General features: G+C 43.8%; 1 protein-coding gene across 2 annotated transcripts; it reads right to left on the bottom strand.

The window, feature by feature from the left end:
• Positions 1-1,042: 1,042 nt before the first annotated feature.
• smg7 (SMG7 nonsense mediated mRNA decay factor) lies at positions 1,043-20,842 on the bottom strand. 2 transcript variants are annotated; one of them, XM_062527827.1, is made up of 23 exons: positions 20,734-20,842; positions 17,173-17,204; positions 16,767-16,884; positions 16,107-16,239; positions 15,463-15,634; positions 14,815-14,886; positions 14,356-14,506; positions 13,902-14,037; positions 11,757-11,919; positions 11,438-11,594; positions 11,172-11,242; positions 10,989-11,049; positions 10,780-10,899; positions 9,913-10,366; positions 9,609-9,750; positions 8,980-9,359; positions 8,280-8,636; positions 7,571-7,720; positions 7,245-7,328; positions 5,710-5,869; positions 5,181-5,351; positions 4,711-4,862; positions 1,043-4,406 (listed from the first exon to the last, which is right to left on the bottom strand). In XM_062527827.1, exons 1-23 carry the CDS (start codon positions 20,757-20,759, stop codon positions 4,293-4,295), a joined length of 3,576 nt encoding a protein of 1,191 aa, XP_062383811.1. In that variant the 5' UTR covers positions 20,760-20,842; the 3' UTR covers positions 1,043-4,292. The 2 variants fall into 2 exon arrangements, with proteins under 2 accessions (XP_062383811.1, XP_062383818.1); XM_062527834.1 differs by lacking the exon at positions 7,571-7,720 and having other exon boundaries at positions 20,734-20,829.
• Between the last annotated feature and the right edge of the window lie 876 nt (positions 20,843-21,718).

The raw sequence follows: 21,718 nt of genomic DNA, 5'->3' as shown, positions 1-21,718 counted from the left end.
AAACTCACATTCTAGGAACGACTGCCACTATGAAATACAAGAGCAGCAGATTATTTATGAGCTCTCCTAACTGGCATGTGTTTATAAATATAAATACTTCTGTAGGAATTATATCCATGCAGATGGTGAAGCATACTTTCTTGCAAATTATGCAACAATGCAGAGGATGTGCAAGTTGTCCGTAAATTCATCATTCTGTCTAATCTGACCATTGAGGGCACATGTCATTTTTGGGAACACATGTACACTCTCACAACACTAATGTTTCTGCACTAAATAACTGCCCTAAAATGTCATTTGTAACATATTCTGATAGATTAGGCTACTCAAAGTGAGTCATCCATTCTGAATACTTTCGATCAAAGATCATAGTGCTCCGCTCTAGAATCTTTGCTTTGGATTACATCAACATTGTACTATATTTTATTAGCAGTGAATAAAATAGTGTTGTGAAGTTGTAAGACCCATAGCTAATGTCAACAACAACCCAACCTGCTTCACAGTGAGGATGGATTGATATATAAGCTGAAACACTGTTAACATCACTGTGTCAAAGAACCTATAACAGAGATGTTTCGTCTGCACATCGGCTGAAAGACAGCCAAATCCGAAACATGTTTTTTTTAAAGTGAATTCTAACAGCACAATGTGAGGTTACAGCCTATGCATTTGTTGCAGAACACGGTCAATGAATAGGAACCTACTGGCCTAAAACATGCTGGCTGCATATACACTTTATTGTCAAACAAATACAAGGATACAAAGATGTTTACTAATGTAAAGAATGCAGTGAAATGGTCAATTTTACATTTCCTGAGTGTTCTCATTTAGGCTATCAATATCAACAACTAGGGAAAGAGAAATGAGCTACTTGAGATATCCAGGCTAAAAGGTTTGATTAAAAAATATATCTGAATTTGAGATTGAAAAACCTTGACCTGTTCTTGCCAATCTTCATTTTTGTTGTAGCTCATTTTTCATCTTTGTGTGAATTACCTCAATTTTAGGGCTTGGAAAAATAAATCAATGACAACTTCACAGATTGAGGACATGGTTTACTTTATTAAAGGCATAGCTGATTCCAGCGTTTCCAAATGTCTACAGAAAGACGAACACAAAAATTCAGAACACAGGCCCAAAACAACAGGAGACATCTACTCTCCGCTAGCCGACCCTTCTAGAGGGATTTAAAAACCCTCTCACAGAAAACTCAACGTCTCCTCCACCAGAAACAATGTATTCTGAAGGCCATATTGTCATGCAGAAGTAAGGAGGTCATTCTCTCCTGGCAAGCCAAACTCAGATGGGGGCACATGAACCACTGGGTTTTTTTAACCTGTGCTATGCTACTGTAAAAAAAAAAAGAAAAAAAAGCTGAAACTCAGCTGAAACACCCCTTTGGGACTTCAGAATGGAATGTTTGAACTGCCCGCAGGTGCTGGGTCGATCTCGTATACTAAATAGTGAAGTGTACATCACAGAAGAGAAAGTCATATTTTGGGGGAGAAATGCTTTCTGCACAGGGAAGTACACAGAAACAATGGCAGTTCAGCAACAAGATCATTTTCAGATGGGTTGCCAGGGGTTGCTTGTACATGGACAGCACACGTCCACACAGACTGCAATCACGATTGGCGTCTGGCCAAGAGATTTTAATCTACTTGGAAATCAGTTAAAGAGCACTGGTGCAGGTACTGAAAACCCCACAGTGATAGAAAAAAAATCAAAGGGAAAAAAAAATACAAAAAAGGCCAAATAGTCCAACACAGATCAAATATTTCATGAGCTTATTTTGTCAAACCACAGCCTCTGGCCTAAATTGTCCCCAAAAGTTCAATATGATTAAATTTTTAATTTTATTTAAATTTAAGTACATTTTTTAAATGCAACAAGAGTAGCACAATCACACGGCAAATAGACACATCATTAAGTTGTCTTTAATAAAATGATCTCTACATGAAAATAAAAACACACTTTTCCCTCATACAAGATACTGTATCTCTCTTAGAACCCTTTTCCGTACAAAATGCATTTACTGTCTGAACCATAAAGAAATTACCGTTGTGGATATATTTCATAGAACTCTAAGCCTATGCAACAGCGACCTCTAGCTTCAAACTGCTGTCCTTAAAACAGAGATAGGCCAACCTCATGGTCCTGGAGATCATCCTGCCTGGTCTACAAAAGCTCAATCCTAACACTTCGATCGATCACTATAGATAAACCAGCCAATAGAATCAACACAAATTCACATCTGCTGCACCTATTCTGACACCGCCTGACATACAAAACAGACCACCTAAGGACCTCGGAATACAGACAGTAGAGGGATGCTGTTGTTGGTAGTGGTGTGACTTGTTCCATTTTTTTGTGCTGATTTGTGTAGAGCAGTGCTGGCTATTGTTATGTTGCCTCGCAAGCCATTCCTTCTCCTATCCAACTAAAGACGCCAAAGAGAGAGATGGAGGCACCGCCAGGTGCCCCCCTTTCCCCCCTCGTTTCGTCTCCGACTTCACTCGTGACAACAGCCTGCGAGCCAGGACAGTGAGACGTTCGTTCTTTCACTGATCCAAGGACAGCTAGTGGTTTGCAAAGTGCTCACTTGTCCCGTCCAAAAGTCACCGCTGGCTTGTGTGCCCCATATTGCTGAACCAGCAGCACTGTTGCTGGACCCGTTTGCTCGTCTTAACTCTACAGCAGTGCCAACCATGATGGATAGAATCGTTTTGTGTGTGTATGTGTATGTGTGTGTGTGTGTGTGTGTGTTTGTGTTTGTGTGTGTTTTTAAAAAAAGGAAAAGAAAAAAAAAAAGAAACATTGAACAGGCACAAGAGTTGATAAAGCTGCTTAAAACTAGTAAAAGGCAGAAGAACATGAACAAAAGAGTTTGTCAGTTATGTAGGTAAGCTAGAGCAAAGACATACTTAAAGAACAAAGGGGAGACGGAGGAGGAAGTGGGGGAGAGTCATATTAAATATAAAGACCTCCCCCAGTTTGCAGTAAACTATTGAACATATTTACGCAATAATATTTCAGAAAGCTAAAACTCTACAGAACAAGTCACAAAATACAGTATTGTTAATAATTGCAATCTCAATTGGAGCTAATAATACTACACCCTATACGCTATGATCTAACCCCTATTTCCTTTTGATTCGGTTGTATTTTTTAGTTATCTTTTCCTTTGATGAGCTATAATGTCATGTAAGCTTATGAAGTAATCCCAGGCGAGAGAGTGCAGTGGGGATGCACCTTACTGAAAAAGCCTTTCCACTCATCAGCAGAGTGGATGGTCACAATGACATCATAGTCCTCATCTACTTCTGATGTCTAACTCTGTTCGGTGCAGTCACAACACAAGACACGCTCAAGGTTCCAACAGAACAGTTGGCCAAGAATTCAATTCTTTCCCTTCGTTCGTTCGTTCACTCTTTCCTCTTCCTGCTTCCATTCCCTAGATCCACACTGCCCTCCGCTAGCATTAAGAAAACAAATCCAGACCTCTCGAAAAAACTCAAAAAGTCCTCTCTCATTTTCCTCTGAACCTTCAACATTTTTTTTTTTTAAATGTGTTTTTCCTTTTCCCTTAAAACATCACTTTCACCACCTCCCCCTCCCACACGTGGCACACTCCCATACACACATCTCCTCTTACATGTGCAGTGTGCCAGTCACACACAGAGTGAATCGTGCACATCATAAGGGGAAGCCGATAACAGAGTGCGAGTCAGCAGAGTTTGGGTCGGGTGGAGTCTTCCAGAATCCCAAGACCCAGGAGAGACAGGAGGGTAGCCTTGAACCAAACCCCATCCCCAAACCAGGGAAGCATGGCGGAAGGTGGGGATGGGAGGGGTCTAGTCAAAGAGGAAGTCTAGTGTTTCACTTCCTCTGTGTCAGAGAGAGTTTCTGCTGCGGCTACGTGCTGAGCAGCGTGATGGGTCAGGTGCTTGCATGCCCTCACTGCCCCAAATGGGCACAGGGTGAGAGACCTAGAGACAGATAGAGAGAGAGAGAGAGAGAGACAGAGGAGAGGAGAGGGCTGCACCTCCCTCATTTCGGTCAGGCGAGCGGTTTGGTGTTGGAGCCTGTCGCTACGCATCGTTCGCCGTCTCCAGCCTCCATACGCCGCTACTTAGCGCCGGTAATTTCCGATTGGAGCTCGTGTCATTTTTTTTCATCTCTTCTTCTTCAGCTTCTTCTTCTTCTTCTTCTTCATCTTCATCATCATCCTCTTCTTCCTCTTCGTGTTGAGTACGAGGTGTGAGTCGGGCGCAGGGCTCCGGCGGCCCCCCTCAGTGCGGCGGGTTCATGGGGCCGTGGCCGCGCTGCTGCTTCTGCTTCTGCTGCATCAGCAGCTGCTCCAGCGCAGACGGCCCGGGCTGCATCATGGAGCTCGACCAGATGGACTGAGGACCGCACACACACACACACACGCAGACACACAGCGTTACCAACACAGCCTCGCACTCATCACAAATATGTACCACCTTAAAATGTTTAAGATCGTACATATTTGTAAAGACCAAATATCTTAAACTTAGGGTTGCTACAAATAAACATTGCCAAGTTTACGACTGATAACTGTTGCTTAGATGTGCATTTCCAGATGTTCTTTACAGAGGACAGCAGGTCTTCTCTGAAGCAAGGAGTTTTTACTGTACCAGGCCGCAGCAAGAGAGATGAGATGCAGTGATGGTGTGTGGGGGTTACCTTGAGGCTGTCCAGCAGGTTAGTGGAGGAATCCTCCATGGGCATGTCCTGGGTGGCCCAGCTGCTAGTAGGACCGCCCTGGTGCCAGCTGGTTTCGGGGGCTGTGGAGGACGAGGCTGTGGGCAGGTAGTCCAGCCCAAAGCCACTCACGCCTGCACACAGAGAGAGAGAGAGAGAGAGAGAGAGAGAGAGAGAGAGAGAGAGAGAGAGAGAGAAGAAAGAAAGAAAGAAAGAAAGAGTACAGAGCACTGTCAGCCCACTTTGCCCACTTCAACTCCGTCTGACAGAATACCCACAATGACTACATGACTCCAGATAGTAACACAAAACCCACAATGACTACATGACTCCAGATAGTAACACAAAACCCACGACGAGAGTTGACATGACAGATCATGAGTGGTAAGACTGTAAGGCCAACCATGCCAAGTAAATTTGGCGTAGTGAATAAAACCGGGAACCCGGCGTACCAGTCTTCTCTGCCTTCCAGCGGTCGGTGGCTCTCCGGTCTCGGCTGTCGGGCGTGCCGATTGGCCCAAAGTTGGAGAAGGGCAGCGAGGGGTGGCTGTGTGTGGGTGGGGAGGAGGGCAGGCTGCTGGGGTTGGAGGAGTGGGGGGACTGGCTGGCAGGCGTTGAGTGGTCTGGCCAGAGGAAAAGATGCAAATGTCAGTCAAATGGCAATTCTTTCAGTCAAAAACAAAACACAGGTACTGTACTGTACATGAGCCATGAAATTTAACAGATAAACTTAAGTTAACTAAGTACAGCTCAAAAAGAAATGTTTCCTGAGTATGTGTACTCCATAGGAATCAAACCCATGCCCTTGGTTTTAGTATCCGCACTACCAGCTGAGCTACATTTTGGATTGGAGTGATCACTTGCCCTCTCAAAGATAAAATAACAAACTAAAATATGCTCTAATTTCATTGCTGGTCATCTATTTAATTATCAAATGATATCCCGTATAGATTAAATATTAGACAAAGAGGTTGGACGTACCAGAGCTAGCAGGCAGGGAGGGGGACCAGGGAGTTCCTTCAAACAGGGAATAGAGCGAGTGCTCCTGGTGCATCATGGGAACGTCAGGCTTGGGTGTGGGTGGGTGTGGGTGCTTCCCGTAGGCCTCGCTGAAAATGCTGTTGTTCTGATAGGAGTTCTCCTGAGGACACAGCAAGGGACAAGTCATTAGTGGCATCCCGACACTCATAGGAATGGCACACCATAAACACCCACACGTCAAATACTCTGGTGGCCTGTACTCCCGCCACTCCGACACACGACTCTCCGTGCTGCCATGGCAGTGTTCACCTTAGTTCACCAGCCCGAGGGGTGGGAACAGCAACTGTCTACACTTCAGTGGATGTGCGACATCTCCACAACACTTCAACACACATTTGTGTAGCCGGGGACAGTCAGAGGAGGCCGCGTCTGCTGATCAGGAGTAGGGCACCTCAAAAGCTTCCTCAAAAGCCGGTGTCAGCAGCCCACTCAGGCATGGAGCTGACAGACGTGTGAAGTGTGTAGGGAGCAGGGGCAAGGCTGTGTGTGTGTGTGTGTGTGTGTGTGTGTGTGTGTGTGTGTGTGTGTGTGTGAGAGAGAGAGTAAAGCTGACGATAAATGGGGCAACGTTTTTTTAAGCAATGTTGCTGGACAGTGTCCCTCATTGTTGTGGTTCTGGCTTGTTCCCTTTGATACTGGGCAACAATTTATTTTCTGGAGAACTTTAATCAGCAGGCAAACCATCATGATCATCCAATCAGAATAAATGGAACTGGTAATATCGTTGCCCAGCAACATTGCTCAAAATGTTGCTCCGTGCATCATCTTAAGGGTTCAAGGTGTGCCAATCTTTTTTTTTTTTAAATAAATAAATAAATTCCCATTCATATTGCAGAGATCCTTCGCTATGTGCAACACACCGTTGTCACTGGCAATGGGTTTCATTGAAAGATAAAGCAGATGGGTGGATCAGCTGCACTATAAGGAATGTTTGATTCAAGCTCAGTGTTGTGTGTGGCAAACAGTTAAAGGCCAACAAATCAATTTAAAAACACATAATGGATGTAGTTGTTTTATCTCGCTTTGGCTTCGCGTCAGGTTTGCACTGTCAGAATTTTCCGATAGGATAATGATAACAATCTCATGATGCTGCTGATACTGAATTTAATTTCTGCCATGTACTGTACAGGCTTGATCTGCTGTGCTTGAAGTTACCTGTGGCAGACTAGGCCTAATAGTTTTCATAGTTTTAACCACAAAGCCTGTCTAGGTGTAGGCCTACTAAACACCTTGCCATTTCACATTAGTCTAGCCATTCACCTCGGTGAACCAGGCGCCCCATGTCACCCAAACAATATTCTGGGAGGGCCTTCTATATCACCATGAGAACTTATGGTGACAGTGCTAAGATATTTAAAAAATAAATAAATACAAATAATAAAAACACATTGCCATGCTCTGTAAACATCAGTCTTCGTGTAACATTGAGCTGAATTTCAGTGAAAACATAGCCTGTGTGTGTGTGGCAGCCTGACCTGGATGGGAAACCCAGCACGAGTTAGCAGTAAGGAGGATTGGCCCATCACCTCAGCACTCTCCATCCTAGACTGATTTGGCAACTGAAAAACACAAGACAGCCATCCATCAATCACCACCACAGTAACCACATCACCTTCAACGCCTTCACTCCACTGACATCAAATCATCTAAATACTCTTGAGCCATTTTATTCAGTACTCTCCTATCATTTATCTCCAGTGGAAGTCATAATGTTACAAATACTCCTTCCATCACAGGTCAAAATGTCCCACAGCAAGGCCTCCACAACAAGCCCAGGAGTGACAAAGAGGAAGCTACGTACAAACATGTTTCTCCCAGGAGCAGAGCTAAGAGGGCCAGCCACGGCCTGGTAGAAGCCAGGAGGCTTAGCAAAGACCAGCTCCTCTTCCTCCTCAAAGTCCACCAGTGTTTTTAGCAGGTCGGGAGGAAGAAGAGGGGAGCTCTTGTTGTCCTAGTGGAAGAGATGAAGTGCAGAGCGAAGGAAAGAGGAAAGAGAGAGAAAGAGAGAAAGCCCATAAGAAAAAGGAAGAGAGGAACAGCAAAGGCAGGCAGCTGGAGGATACAAATATGCTCTGATAGACTAAGCTGATTTGTCTTTCACTGGCTAGTGTTCAAAACTGGAACATTCTGAACAAATCCTGCAGTTCTGCACATTATGTGTTGAAAGAGCCCAGCATGCTGTGGACAATTAGGGGAAAGAGCTGAAATAGAGAGGGAAACAGAAACAAAGCACCTTTTTTAGGCTAGGAAAAAAAAGGACAGCAACAAGTCAACCCTCTGCACCGGTTTTTGTGTTTTTTTAAGTTTGCTATTCTTTTGAGTCACGTCCTGTCTTTAGTTTTCAGCAATACTGAAAGCGATCAAATTGTGATGGCCGAGTGCTAACGACGGCATGGGGTTTGCGTCCCCATGCACAGTGTCCATGCTCTCCTCCTTCTTGAATTTCCCCTTGGGGATCAATAAAGTATCTATCTATCTATCTATCTATCTATCTATCTATCTATCCTCACCTCATACGGTGGGCCCCTGGAGACGTTCTCCTGGTCGGGGCAGAACATCCCCGGCTGGCGCTTGGCCATGCGTTCGGCCATGCCGGAGCGGTACAGCGACTCCCAGTAGAAGTCCGGCTGCACCTTGACCTCGGGGAACTTGGGCTTCTTGTCCATGACGGCGCTGGGAGGCTGCATGGGGACGTTGGGGGACATGGAGTGCTCAAAGAGCTTGAGCGGGTCCTGGGGGGGCATGAAGAAGGACGGCGGCGGCGGCTGCTTGACCGGCATCTGCATGGGCATCTTGGGCATGGGGCCCTGAGGCTGCGCCGGCGCCTGGCTCCACATCTGCCCGCTCTGCTCCGCCACCGACATGTACTGTGGCACAGAGAGAGGGAGGGGGGGTGGGGGGGTTAGAGCACAGCTCACTGACCAGCCCGACAGGGCTTTTAGCATCATCATAAAACAACCTCCTAAAAGAACACGAGAAGGAATATTGACCCACTAAGGCCAAGGCCAAGAGCAAGTCAAGGAGAAATGGCAGCGTATTGACTGGAAGCCAGACATCTCTCTCACACGCACACGCACACGCACACACACACACACACACATGCACGCACACACACTCCTCTGAGAGAAAAAAAACAAACAAACAGGAAATAAATGAGGTAAAGGATATATAAATGAACACACTAAATAAGTCCTGGGGGTGAGGTCTGACCTGCTGCATGCCGGGGTGGTGCGGTGGGCTCTTGCCCAGCTGGGCAGCCTGCTTGGTGGGCGACTGCTGCTGCTGCTGTTGCTGCTGCACCTGGAGCTGCACGGACTGCTGCTGCAAGGCCTGCTGGGAAGGCTGCTGTGGAGGCGGCTGGGTCTGCGGGGCCTGGGGCGGCCCCTGGCTCATGGCCCCGGGGCCCGAGGGCCGCTGCTGGCTGTAGGGAATGTGTGAGGGTTTCCCCGACTGCACCTGGCTGGCCGTTTGGGCGTGAGTGGCAGGCTGGAGGAAAGGCGCAGGCACAGAGACACTGGTGGGGAAAGTGAAGCCGGGGCTCATGGAGAAGGCCACGGGTGGAGGGATGACGTACGGAGGGGGAGGGAAACCTGGGGACGCACACACACACACACAGAGTCGGTCATCAGTCATCAACATCTTTCCAATTATAATCTGTCACACCTACAGCTGATAAATGCTTCGGACTGATAAATTCCTGATAAATGACTAGCATGCATTCATGCGCCTGTTTTAATTAAGAACGCAGTGAACGGCACCATAAATTCCTAAGCTGATTAATTCTGAAATACAGGCGGTGATGTTGCCTGTGTGAGAATGTGTTTGCTGGTGGTCTGTACCTGCTCGGCTGGGCAGCGGTGGGAAGGCCCCTGGGTGATGGATGGGGATGAACTGTGAGGAGCCGCTGGTCTGGCTCTGGGTGACGGGGGTCTTCCTCGCCTCGGACACTGGAGTCTTCCTCACTTCAGCCTGCGTCTTCACCTTTGCAACACACACAAAGCAATTGCATCGATTACTGAAATGCTATGCAAGCATCATTTAAAATTGAATGTTGTCTAAAGCCAATCTAACGGAATAATAGGAGCTTTCAACAGCCAAAAGTCTGGACTAATCCACTTCAGCCGTCACCTCGCTGTTGCGTACCTGTTTCCCAGCATCGGGCGCTTTGTCGTGGCTGTTCTTCTTCACCTCGCTCTTCCGCTTGCCTTCCTTCTTCTGCTCGTTCTTGCCGGCGGCGCCGTTGCCCTTGCCGTAGCCGGGGCGCTCCTTGCCGCCGCCGCCACCGCCGTCCCTCTGGTGCTGGCCACGGCCCTGCCCCTGCCCCTGCCCCTGGCCCTGCTCCCGACTCTGCTCACGGGGCTTGATGTTCTCCTTGAAGGTGACCACAGGCCTGTCGCTGCCGTCCAGCGTGCTGTTCTGGGTCTTCCCGGCCGACAGGACCGACCGGAGGCCCAGAGAGCCCTCGTGGGACATCTGCTCGCCGTTGGACGACTCCTGCAGGACGGGCATGTCCTTCTCCTGGGGCTCCTCGATCACTCTCTCTGGGATGTCGGTGATGAAGAGCAGCAGTTCATCGCTCACACTGTACTGGATAAGCCTGACAGACAGAGAAGGGAAGCCCAGTGTCACCTCAGCAGTCATCAAAAGACTCAATCAATTGCACTCTTAGAATCTGTCTTAGAATCACATTTTACTTCACTGTAAATTAAGGTTTTGCACCTACGTCATAATGTCATGTGACCGTTTGTTTACAACTGGAGTGGTAGGCAGAGCGGTAGGCAAATTCAAAATCTAATTTCATTATCAAAACACTGACTGAGAGATGCTGACCACTTGCGTAGCAGTTGGAATGCATGGACTACATATTCTCAGACCATGGAAACTACTCAGTAAGTATTCTTTCATTTTCTGCTTTCACCAGGGCAAACTTCCAAGGTCTTTAGTGTAAATCACACCACAGTGTAAATGTGATGAGGAGAGGAATGTGGCCCAAAGGACGAGACTGCTCACCCAGGCTGGTTGTCTGCTACCCACTTGCCCAGGTTGATGAGGCGCTGATGGCGAGAGCGCACCACTAGGCCATCCTTTCCGACTGCAATGCCCTGGTGCCCTTTGGAGAAGTCCAGTGTCCTGGAGGGCATGCATACCATATGTCAGATACGGATGAGACATTCATCATTACAAAGACACCTTTTATGACCTTTGCCTTTGCTACTCACCTTAAGGCAGGACGGAGGGCCAAAAAGCCTTGCAGCTCGAACTCTTCAGGGAGAGGGGTGGCTGAACAGGACAAACAGATCATTTCGAAAGACAACATTATCAGAATGATACCACCAATGTCAGTTCAATATTGCCATGTTATGCCATGACTGATAAACCATATGATGGGTAAAGGGCACTACCTGATACACAGGATAATTCATCTTCCTTGAGCTGGAAGCTGTTGAGAATAGACACAAGCCACGGCCAGATGCTGGGGGAGGGTCGAGAAAAGATCATAAGTCTGTTTTTATGAATGCGCATAGAATATAGAACAGCTGAACGGAAACACAGCTACTGTCGGTCAATCCCACTGATAAAACCTACTTCTCCCACATTGTTCTGCAACTTATTATTTATAATATTATGTTGCATTATGTAATATTATTATAATGCATTATGGACGTACTACTGTCTCTTGTCCACGACGCTCTCTGTGAAGACAGTGGGGCGCAGCTTGAGCCAGTCCAGGGACACTTTGATGGCCGGCAGAGGACACTCGCCCATGATCTCCTCTCTGCTCTTGTTGAGTAACACGCGGCTGCACATCACTCCCAGGAAAGACACTGGAGGTAAACAACAACACAGGCGTGGGTTAGAGCAGCACAGAGCACACACACATTTTATCGGCAGCTCTTTCAAGCCAAACATCACAACAACAAAAAAACAAACAACAAACATGTTTATTCTTCTATAAATTAATGAGCCAACGAGGTGGCACAACTCACTGAAGAGGCCCAGGAGCTGGAACCAGCTGATCTGCTCGTCTGAGCTGTAGCTCTGCTCGTCCGGCTCGTTGGCGAAGTCCCGCAGGTGGTGCAGCTCAAACAGGTTAATCACTGTGATGTGGACCAGCTGTTGGGAGCTGAACGCTTTCTGGAGAATCAATCGCTGCCAGGGACAAGCACACAAAATAGAAAATGTGACGACATACTCATGACTGTATAACTGAGTATTTATCAAATAATTATGTTTAGAAAATGCACTACAATCATCCATTCAGAAAAACAACCCAAGCTAAGAATAAATAGTCAAAGAAATCTTTATCTTTATCTTCATGGGATTCTCATTTCATTTAAGCATATGTATCGTGTGTCAAGATTCTGAGGGCTGCCATTCAGAGCAGATGAAGTTAGCACTTGAGGACCTTAAACATGGCAATTTCTTTATCAACTTAAAACAGCCACAGAGCAAGAGTAAACAGCAAAGAAATATAAAATCTGTAGCTTGAGGAGGAAAACAGTTTCTTCAGTTTGATGATAAAGCTGCTATGACAGTTGCTGTAACACTGAACTAAGGCTGCGTTTAGACTGCCAGTTTGAAGTGGCCCAAATCCGATTTTTTGCTCTCATGTGGCACGCATCCGATCTGTGCCACGACAGTGTAAACAGAAAAAAAACACATGAATTCCGATCTCCTCAGATCGGATACAGGCCCCTTTCGTATGTGGTTTTAAATCAGATATGGATCGGATTTGTGTGCATGTGTCTACAGTCTAAACAGACATATCGGATATTCCAGTGCAATGCGTCCCACACGTCATTAATCTGTGACAATTTTGCGCCTGGTGACGTTAGGTTACAATTCCAAGTGGGCGCGCTGGCGGAGCGTGTTAAAAGTTGCCCTATTGATACTTTGATAGACTATTACGTTTCCGTAGACCATGTATTGAGAATAAAACATTTGTAGCCTACCTAATTATCTACAATCGTAGGCCTATAGCCATCCAAATATGAATGGTCTACTGTAAATAGCCTACAACCTGAGATATTAAGCAAAAAAGTGCCAAATTCAAGCATCGCGATTTGTAGATTAACCTATTTTTAAAATTGCAACTGCAGTTCTGTTTGTTTTCGTGAAATTTGAACGTGTAGACTTCAATCACATGTCATTCATTTCGTCAGTCCCTCGATCTGTTTTAATGTAACATGAGTGCCATTTGATGTATATAGTCACAGCAAATGCAATGAAATGAAAATAAAAAACATGACCTAGACCTGTGCGGGTTAGTTGCATAGACAGTAAAAGAGTTAGTTGTAACACCCGTCTCTGGCAAAATTAACTGATTTTATCGCGCATGTGCGAGCAATTATGATTGCGAGTTATGGATTATTTTTATGTGCCGCGATCACACCCAAGTTAACACAGCAACTTCAAATATCAGTGTTGGACCAATTGCTTCAGACATGTAAGAAATCAGCAGTTCATCAACTATATTAACAGGTTTTATTAAGTCGATATGACCAAAATATATATATATATTATTTAAAGGTTATTGTGAGCTAGCATAATACCGTATGGTTTGCAATGGCTAATCATACAACTAGCTTAACATACATTTGGACCTTTTTTTGTTGATTATATATGAAAACAGATGTTCTTTGTTTAAGCCAGCAGTGTTTTGTGTTAAAATATGTTATAGGATTCACGATTTTTTAGCACTGTTACAACTGTAGCCTACCGTCCTTTTTTATGGCTGCGTAGGTTGGAACAAAGGTACATGTCACTGTTAAGTTAAGTTATTAACAAACTGCAACATATTTGTTACATTCTGTTTCAACTTTCATGGAGTAGAGATGTATGACTCTGTTCTGGTCAAGTTTCACTGCTCTCAAGTCTATCGTCTTTGTGTAAAGCTAGTTTGAACTGAGAAAATAAAAAAGTGTTACGATTGTGCTGGTACTCTCCTACAAGAAACTTTTAGCCCATGCGCATGCGGGCCATTTCAAGTGTCTGGCAAATGTAAACACACATGATCGGATTTGGGTCACTGGCGAAAGTAGATGTAAACATGCAATCAAAAAAATCGGATATGAGCACAAAATCGGAATTGAGCATATCCGATCTGCAGTCTAAACGCAGCCTAAGGGTACCTGAAACTGCTCCTCCAGCTTCTCCCTCAGGGTGTTGAGCTTGTCCAGACTCTTGCTAAGGTACACATGACCGTGGAACTTGATGAAAGCCTTAATGAAATCGGAGACGCTCCACTTGGTCTTCACCTCATCACGACTGTGGAATGAAGGGCGGAAGAAAAGAAAAAAAGTCAGGGAATGGTTTAAAATTCCTCCAAACAAACTCACCTGATCAATGTGTACAGTAATTGGTTTAAAGGCATATTGCACATAAAGACATCACATTAGATTTTGTCCAATAGTTTCTACCAATTCATTTAGCTGACACTTTCCATGCAGCCAATAGTGCAGAGCAAATACCAATTTCTGTATGTATGCTCGATGGATATCACTCTCAAAAACATAATGTCAATATTGAATAACAACACAATACAATTCTACACATTAAAATGCTGATCCTGCCGCCAGGCGTTACCTCTCGAGAGCTTTGGAGAGCGCTTTCTGCAGGTTGGTGGATGCTGCAGGGAAAGGGAACTTCACAGCGATGCTCCGGCAGTAGTAGAAGATGGTGGTGAGGTGGTCTCCTTTGGAGGAGGCCAGGATGGCGAGCTGATTGTAGGGCTGGCCTGCATGAGGACAGAACACAGAAGTGAGATGCTTCTCACAGCAATTTTAAACTTCCAACTAACAAATGTTAACATGCTTTTCCCTCCCCAACAAAAACGAGAACCCACTTTATCCTCCTGATGCCATCACAAGTATAAATCAGAAGCAAATTGCAATGATAAAATCACACGTGCGAGTGCTGCTATTGTGTTCATTACAATGCATATATGCTTAGTTGGATTAACCAAGAAGAGATAAATTACCTAGAGAAACTGAAAAGTGTAAGTCATAAACCTGTTTATAAAAAAAAAAGTAATTCCACACTTGCCATTTGAGGGAACGAGCTGGGCTGCATGTCTGTAGTAGGATTCTGCCTGGCTGGTTTGATTGCGGTAGCGTGCTGAAGGGGAAGCAAAGGAAGAGTCAATACAGACCTGCAAGCTTCATTGAAGTGACTTACAGAACATTTTTTCTCTATGAGACTGTAAATAGCTACAACAACTGCAATATAAATGGTGCTGTAAAAAGTTTTTTATTGTTATTATTAAATATAGTATTGTTTTATTTGTATGTCGCTTTGGACAAAGGCATCTGCCATAGCATAACCATAGCGTAACCCTAAAAACAGTGTACTCTTATTGTATGTCAATGGGTGACATACAAGATTTAATAAGACCCCTCCTCCTAAAAAACAACAGTTACTCAATAATCCTAACACACACACACACACACACACACACACACACACACACACACACACACACACACACACACACACACACACACACACACACACACACACACACACACACACACACACACACACACACACACACACACACACACACACACACACACACACACACACACACACACACACACACACACACACACACACACACACACACACACACACACACACACACACACACACACACACACACACACACACACACACACACGTTGATGGCCTCACCAATGTCTCCCAGATGAACAAGACAGTGCTGGCAGATGTAGGAGCAGGAGCTGGGTTGGGGCTTCACGATGCTGCTGGTGCTGCTCTGTTTATTGCTGATGATACCCAGCTGAGATGATTTAACACGACATGGCAAGTCCACATTGAAAACTGTGCAGAGCTCTTGCAACAACTGTGAGAGAGAAGGAGGAAAAAACAGAAAGACTTTGACTACTTTCTCCCTTTAAAAGGCACCGTTCTCCCTAGGAATTCAGGGGGCCTAGATGCTCTAAAATAGCCTACATTTTGTAACATATTCCTTCATTTTTTTTCATATATGACCACCAGGTAATGAGTGCATCGGTCACACATCAATCACAGAAATGGTAATCCACTCTTGTTGATTAACAGGATATTCATTTGGTTTGGATGCTCGACAAACACACTTAAGCGCCTTAAAACTCATATTGTAGGGAAACCCCTGGGATACTGACCATGCTTTAAACGAAACCCATCCAAGCTTGTCTTTCCATTAACTAAACCTGAGTCTTTATCCCATCACAAAGCCCTATGTGCTTCAGTGCTTATTCTGAAATAGTGACATTTTTTTTGTTCTTGCTCAAACAGAATGGACCACCCCACCGGTGAAAATCCTTAGGACTTGCCTGTGTGTAGAATCCACTAGCTGCCTCAAGAAACAGCGAGAGGTTTGCTTGCACTTCACTCCGGTTGGGGTTGGCTCTGTTCTTGGCTTGACTCTGGAGTGTGGTTATCTGGTTCTTAAAAGCATGGTTCCAGCTGCAAGGGGGAAAAGCATCCCCATTAGACTCCACTTCATCTGATGAGAAAGTTCACTTCTACACTAACTACATTCCACAAACACAGACTTCTGATCTTTACATACAAGCAGTGGAATGAAAATCCAACTTCATCATCCAGGATGTCTCCCACCCCCTCCACCAAATCTTTGAACTATTACCAACAGGTTCAGAGTGCCTCTGGCTAAAAAGTTGTTACACTACAAATCCTTAATTACCAATGCAATACACATACAAAACTCATGCTACTGACACATCACACCACTTTGCCTTCAATCAAAATATTTTTTTCTAACATAGCAACATATTAGACAATAAAGCTTGTTGAAATCTTGAACTAAGAGAACAAAGCATGCAAAAGTAAACAGGCCCAGTTGCACAAACTCTCTCTCGCTCTGACATTGATCTCCTGAACACATTAACCAACCCATTGTCATTCTTCATGCAGAAGGGGTTAAAACACATATCACATTTGAATATGAAAATATTACAAATGAAACCACATACAGATCTTGTTCCACTTTTTTATCCAGTGCATACTCCAGGTCTGTCACCAGCATTTTCTGGTACAAATCCTGAAGTGCCTGTCGTGACGTCCAGACCTCGGCGGCACCAAGCTTTGAATCTGCATGAATAATAATAATAATAATAATATCAAATGAACACTAAAGGTCTCCTTTTGCTTGGCTATACTTTGCGTGTATGATTTATCTACAACATAGAATCCAGTTAGCATGCAATGTCTGCTTTTCCAAGATCGTTTGTTAACGACATGTAACACCATGGTTACCAAAAATGTTCAGATGTTCTTGAGGATGATCACTAGGCAAAACGCACAGAAATAGCAAAGCAGTCTCGGCCACTACAGACCACACAAAATGAACAGCATATCAGTGTTTGGAGTGAAACTTACCGGTCATGTCAGCCTTCAGGGCTTCTGCCTGTCTGCTCCAACAAACACATGAAAGCAGTGTTAATGACGAAAACCCCATTAAGAAAATAGCCTAATGCAAGAGCATTTATTTGGTATAGTACAGTCATCCATTTCCACCCATCCCATATTATCACCACCTCACATATGAGTCATTTAATAATCACTTCAATGCAAACCAGGACAGTGCATTCCGTAAGAAACAACAGCTCTTGCCTCAAAAGGGTATCTAAATTATCTTTGTACCGCTGTAAACAGTGTTGTAATAACAAACAATGCATGGAGCTACAAGTGGAGTTCTGATTTAGTGACGAGAATTATCAGTCTAATGTTAATTTGTAACGTTTGCTGTAGTAGTTCTCCATTGATCTGAGCTAATGCACTGAATACCTAGATAGAAATTTGTCTGAATTTGGATTTAAATTCAGCACCACATTTTAATGTCGCTCGTAGCACTTCAGGAACTGAGTGAGGAAACAGGCAATAAATGCTTCTGGTAAAAGCCAAACCAATTTTATCAACATCTTCCTACTTCTCACTGCTGAAAAATGTATGGCTGTTTAATTATATTAAATAAAAAATAGTGTGAGGGTGGAAATTAGCAGTAGTCTATATTTGTTTGATTTAAAAAGCCAGCACTCAAGAGTCTGTTTTTAAATGAAATAGGTCTAGCTGTAAACTTTTTAATTCTGTTTAAATGTTCAACAACACATCTCAGGGAGAAAAACAAGGAGAACATAATACTGTCTAGCACCTGTGTTTTTCCCAATGGTGTCACAGTGAGAATTGAGCAAGATGACCCAATATCAGGGCCTATGCTGATATTTTAACAGTTTCCCATCATTACACTCCCAGACAGTTCTCTGAACACTGATTTGCAAAATGCTGATCTATGCAACAAACACCACACACTGAGCTTAAAAAACAGTCCCAGACTGTGATATCACCTGTAGCACAACAAGTGTAACCTGCAGAGGTAACCAGCTCATTCTAAATACATGAACACAGAGACATTTACTCCCATGTAAGAGCACCAATCTAATCGGTGAAAACAGGGTGTTTTAGTTGGGTTATCGTGTTATTATGACACATAGGTTATTGAACAAAATATCTCCAATGTGTAGAGCCAGATACAAAGATCTCAGTTTGTTCTAGAATTCGTTATCTTTGTGCAGAAAAAACAATACTGTTCCTCAAAATCTTGACCAATAAAATGAATAGGCTACACATTCACAACAGTCTGTCAACTATGGATGATGGATATCATACGGCAATAATTAACAATGCAATGACACAATTGTCTGGGTACTAGTGGTCGTGCCTTTAGCTTTTCATGTATGGCCAGTGAGTGCTGAAGCTGTTTAAAACTAAATAACTTATAAAATGAAAGTGTGCATATTGTGTTATCCCTCCAGCAATTAGGCATAGTTTACTGACGGGCATTATGTTTTGAAGGGCCTTATCAGACAGGTGTATCTTAACTTTGGGACGTGAGTTTGGAGAGTTAGTTTTAAGCATACTTATGTCTACTCCCAAAGACGGTTCCGAACCTTTTTAACCCAGCGTGTTGGTGTTACATCTATACCGGTTTTACTGGAAACAACTTTACTAGTTCCAGTTGGCCCAGCGAAACGTTGCAGATACAGTGACATTAACAGGCCCCTTACGCTTATGATTTAAATAAGATCATAGACAATATTGATATTGACTTAAATGCACTGCTTACATTGCTTACAGCTTGTTATTTCACATCATACTATGTCAACATGCCAACACCAATCAACCACACAATTTAGTTTTCATTCTCCCGGTCACTTATGTTGATCTACATTTGATCTACATTTTGATACCAGTCTAGTTCTGCGACCCGCAATTCAGGGCATTCTGGTTAATAACAACTTTGATCACATACAGATACAGAGTAAAGAAAGATAAAACACTTCAACCACTGCCACCTGCATGCTATATCGGTTGTCATACATCCAACGCAGCTCATTCCTCCACATCAGACTGGTTGTGGGCAGTCAAGGCATCTAGTTAGCCGTCTATTCAGCTAATGTACTGCTGATGACACACGATGGAATATCAGCAGCATTAGATTCATTTTACAGTGTTCCGACGTTCACCTATGAACACCAACATACAATCGTGTATATTACACTATTAAATCCTCTACCGACTGCTAAAAACACCAACAATGTTGGCAATGGTTAACGTTACCATGGTTAACCTCAAGGTTACCGAGCTAAACTATTATGCTAGCAGAATAGCATTCAGGGCTGTCACACTCCTAACACAAGCTAACCGTACAGCTCACAACCGAAAGCGATACCATAACAAACAACACTAAAGGTCTAATTGAACGTTCGTTAGCGCCATTATGTATTACACACAAGTCTCTCAATCCTCGGAGAGCTCAACTTAGCGACAAATGTACAGTCAATTGGCATAGCGTCTACTACGACATGGCATAGATTCAGCTAACATTAGCCAGAGTCCTTGCCACAAAGATGCTCAGACTAAAAACAATCTCACAACCACTGTTAAGCCAAGTGGGCACACCACAACTTATGATATTTTAAGCATTCAATTGGACAGCGTTAGTCAAGTACCCCGAGTTCGTGTAAATTTACATCAGAGACGTTGAAATCAGTAACGTTGAGCTAACTAACGTAACATAGCATCGTTGTCTTCATAACATTAGCTATATGCTAGGTACCTTAATTAGCATTGAGCTCGAGCTAACATTTACTTAGATCAACATAGCGGCGACTTTACATTTACTGAACATGACTGTCCCAATTTTGTTTGGTTTGTTTGTTATGAACACAGGTCAATTCAGGGTGGTCATTTGCGAGCTAGTTTTAAGTCAGCCGTCTCAAAACAAATGGCTAGCAGCTATACAACGTTAGCGCTTGTTAACGAACACAACAGCAATGTCTGACTCCAGGTTGACATGACAGATGTGCTGTACTAATGTAACTGATATGTCTACATATTTTGCTTGCCGAGGGAATCGACAAATATACGTGTATTTAGTCCAAGTTTAAACAAAAATCATGCCAGGAGGATGTAACTATTAGTTATTTGTTCGGCCGTTAAAATGCTGCCACCACTAACGTTACACCGCTGGATAAAAACATTGCCATCACTTCAGTTTTCCATGAAACGCTAACATTGGTACCTGGTGTTAGCTGCTTAGCTCTACGCAATTGATTGCTTTCGCAGTATCGAAAAATAAAACGTAAACGATTGAGTTGATCTCTTCGATGTTTGATATCCATTGAATACATCTATAGGTGACTGTAGAGCCTGCATTTCATCCACATCACTCCAGAACTGTCAACTGACTGTTGCTACAGCCTACATACAGTATCCAGCTAAGAATTTAGCATGCTAGCCGCTTAGGATGTTCAGTTAGCTAACTAGCGTTAGCTACCATACTGTCTTCCGACAGTGTTGCTAACTTACTTAGTTTATACGTTAAATCAGCCATACAATTGATCACTGCGATACAGATATATAAACACCATCCACACATACCGTAAATATTGGGCGCAGAGGTTCATCCTGCCCGATCGCCGGTCTTTAGACAACGACTAGTTCAAAAGCTAGAGTTACTCCCGGCGCCATATTGTTCCTAGTCACTCACTACTAGCTCGAGCGACCAAAGAGGGGAGGGTACCAAGCTTGAATACAAAGTCAGGCGCGTCGCAGACCATCAGCATGCTTTCTGAGAAGTCGTCCCACATTGCCAAAATGATTGACAGCAATGTTTTCTGATACAAATGTAGGCCTACTGTCTCATACGCTGTATATCATCACATCACGCATTTTGTGAACAAAATTTTATAATAGCCTATATTTTCCCCTGTTGGTTTGACGCTACACGTTCCTGACAAAAGATGCGCACAAGTTTTTGAATCCCAGCCCACAAGAGGGATGCAATATCATTTTTTTCCATCATGGACCCATTTGCCAATCGGAGATGGTGGTCTATGGTGTTAATGTAGGCTATAGCCTGGTCAGTCAAATAACCTCCATACTATGTGCTCAATTAATAGAATTTTAGAATGAACTCAGTGCTAGATTGATCATGGGACATGCCATCCTTAAAGAGACCCCTAAATCCTGATTAAATTAGGCAGAGATCTCTGAAATGTGGTTTGTCACTCACCCTTCTATCAACATTAAGATACTCTTTCTGTCAGCAATTGTTGGTGGGATGATTCATTTTGCTCTTCTTTCTAGTGATAGCTGTTGTTGGGATCTTCTAAATACTCATGTTTACCTTATCTCAGAATCAGAATCAAGGAATTTGACTCTGGTTAATCTTTGCTCTCAAAGTACAACACTCAACAATAACATAACAAGAATAAAAACACAGAATAGAATGAATGGCAGTAGAATAAGGCTATAACAATAAATACAGTAGGCTATGTACATTTGCAATAAAAATACACTATGGGTGGGAATATGGCCTAATTGTCCAGAGGGGGAGTGCGGCTGGGAATGTCCACCTTCTTTG

This window comes from Sardina pilchardus, chromosome 2 (assembly GCF_963854185.1).
Source record: "Sardina pilchardus chromosome 2, fSarPil1.1, whole genome shotgun sequence".
Taxonomy (NCBI): Eukaryota; Metazoa; Chordata; class Actinopteri; order Clupeiformes; family Clupeidae; genus Sardina; species Sardina pilchardus.
Note: the sequence above shows the minus strand (reverse complement) of the source record. Positions and strands in the feature narration are given on the sequence as shown.

Bases quoted from the DNA above. Each gene is read 5' to 3' on its own strand.
- smg7 (XM_062527827.1), bottom strand. From the start codon at position 20,759: ATGAACCTCTGCGCCCAATATTTACG. The intron at 16,240-16,766 runs GTATGTGGTTTC...TCCCCCTTGCAG, and splicing joins AAAAAAGTGGAACAAGATCT to CTGGAACCATGCTTTTAAGA. The intron at 8,637-8,979 runs GTCAGACCTCAC...TCTGTGCCACAG, and splicing joins ACCACCCCGGCATGCAGCAG to TACATGTCGGTGGCGGAGCA.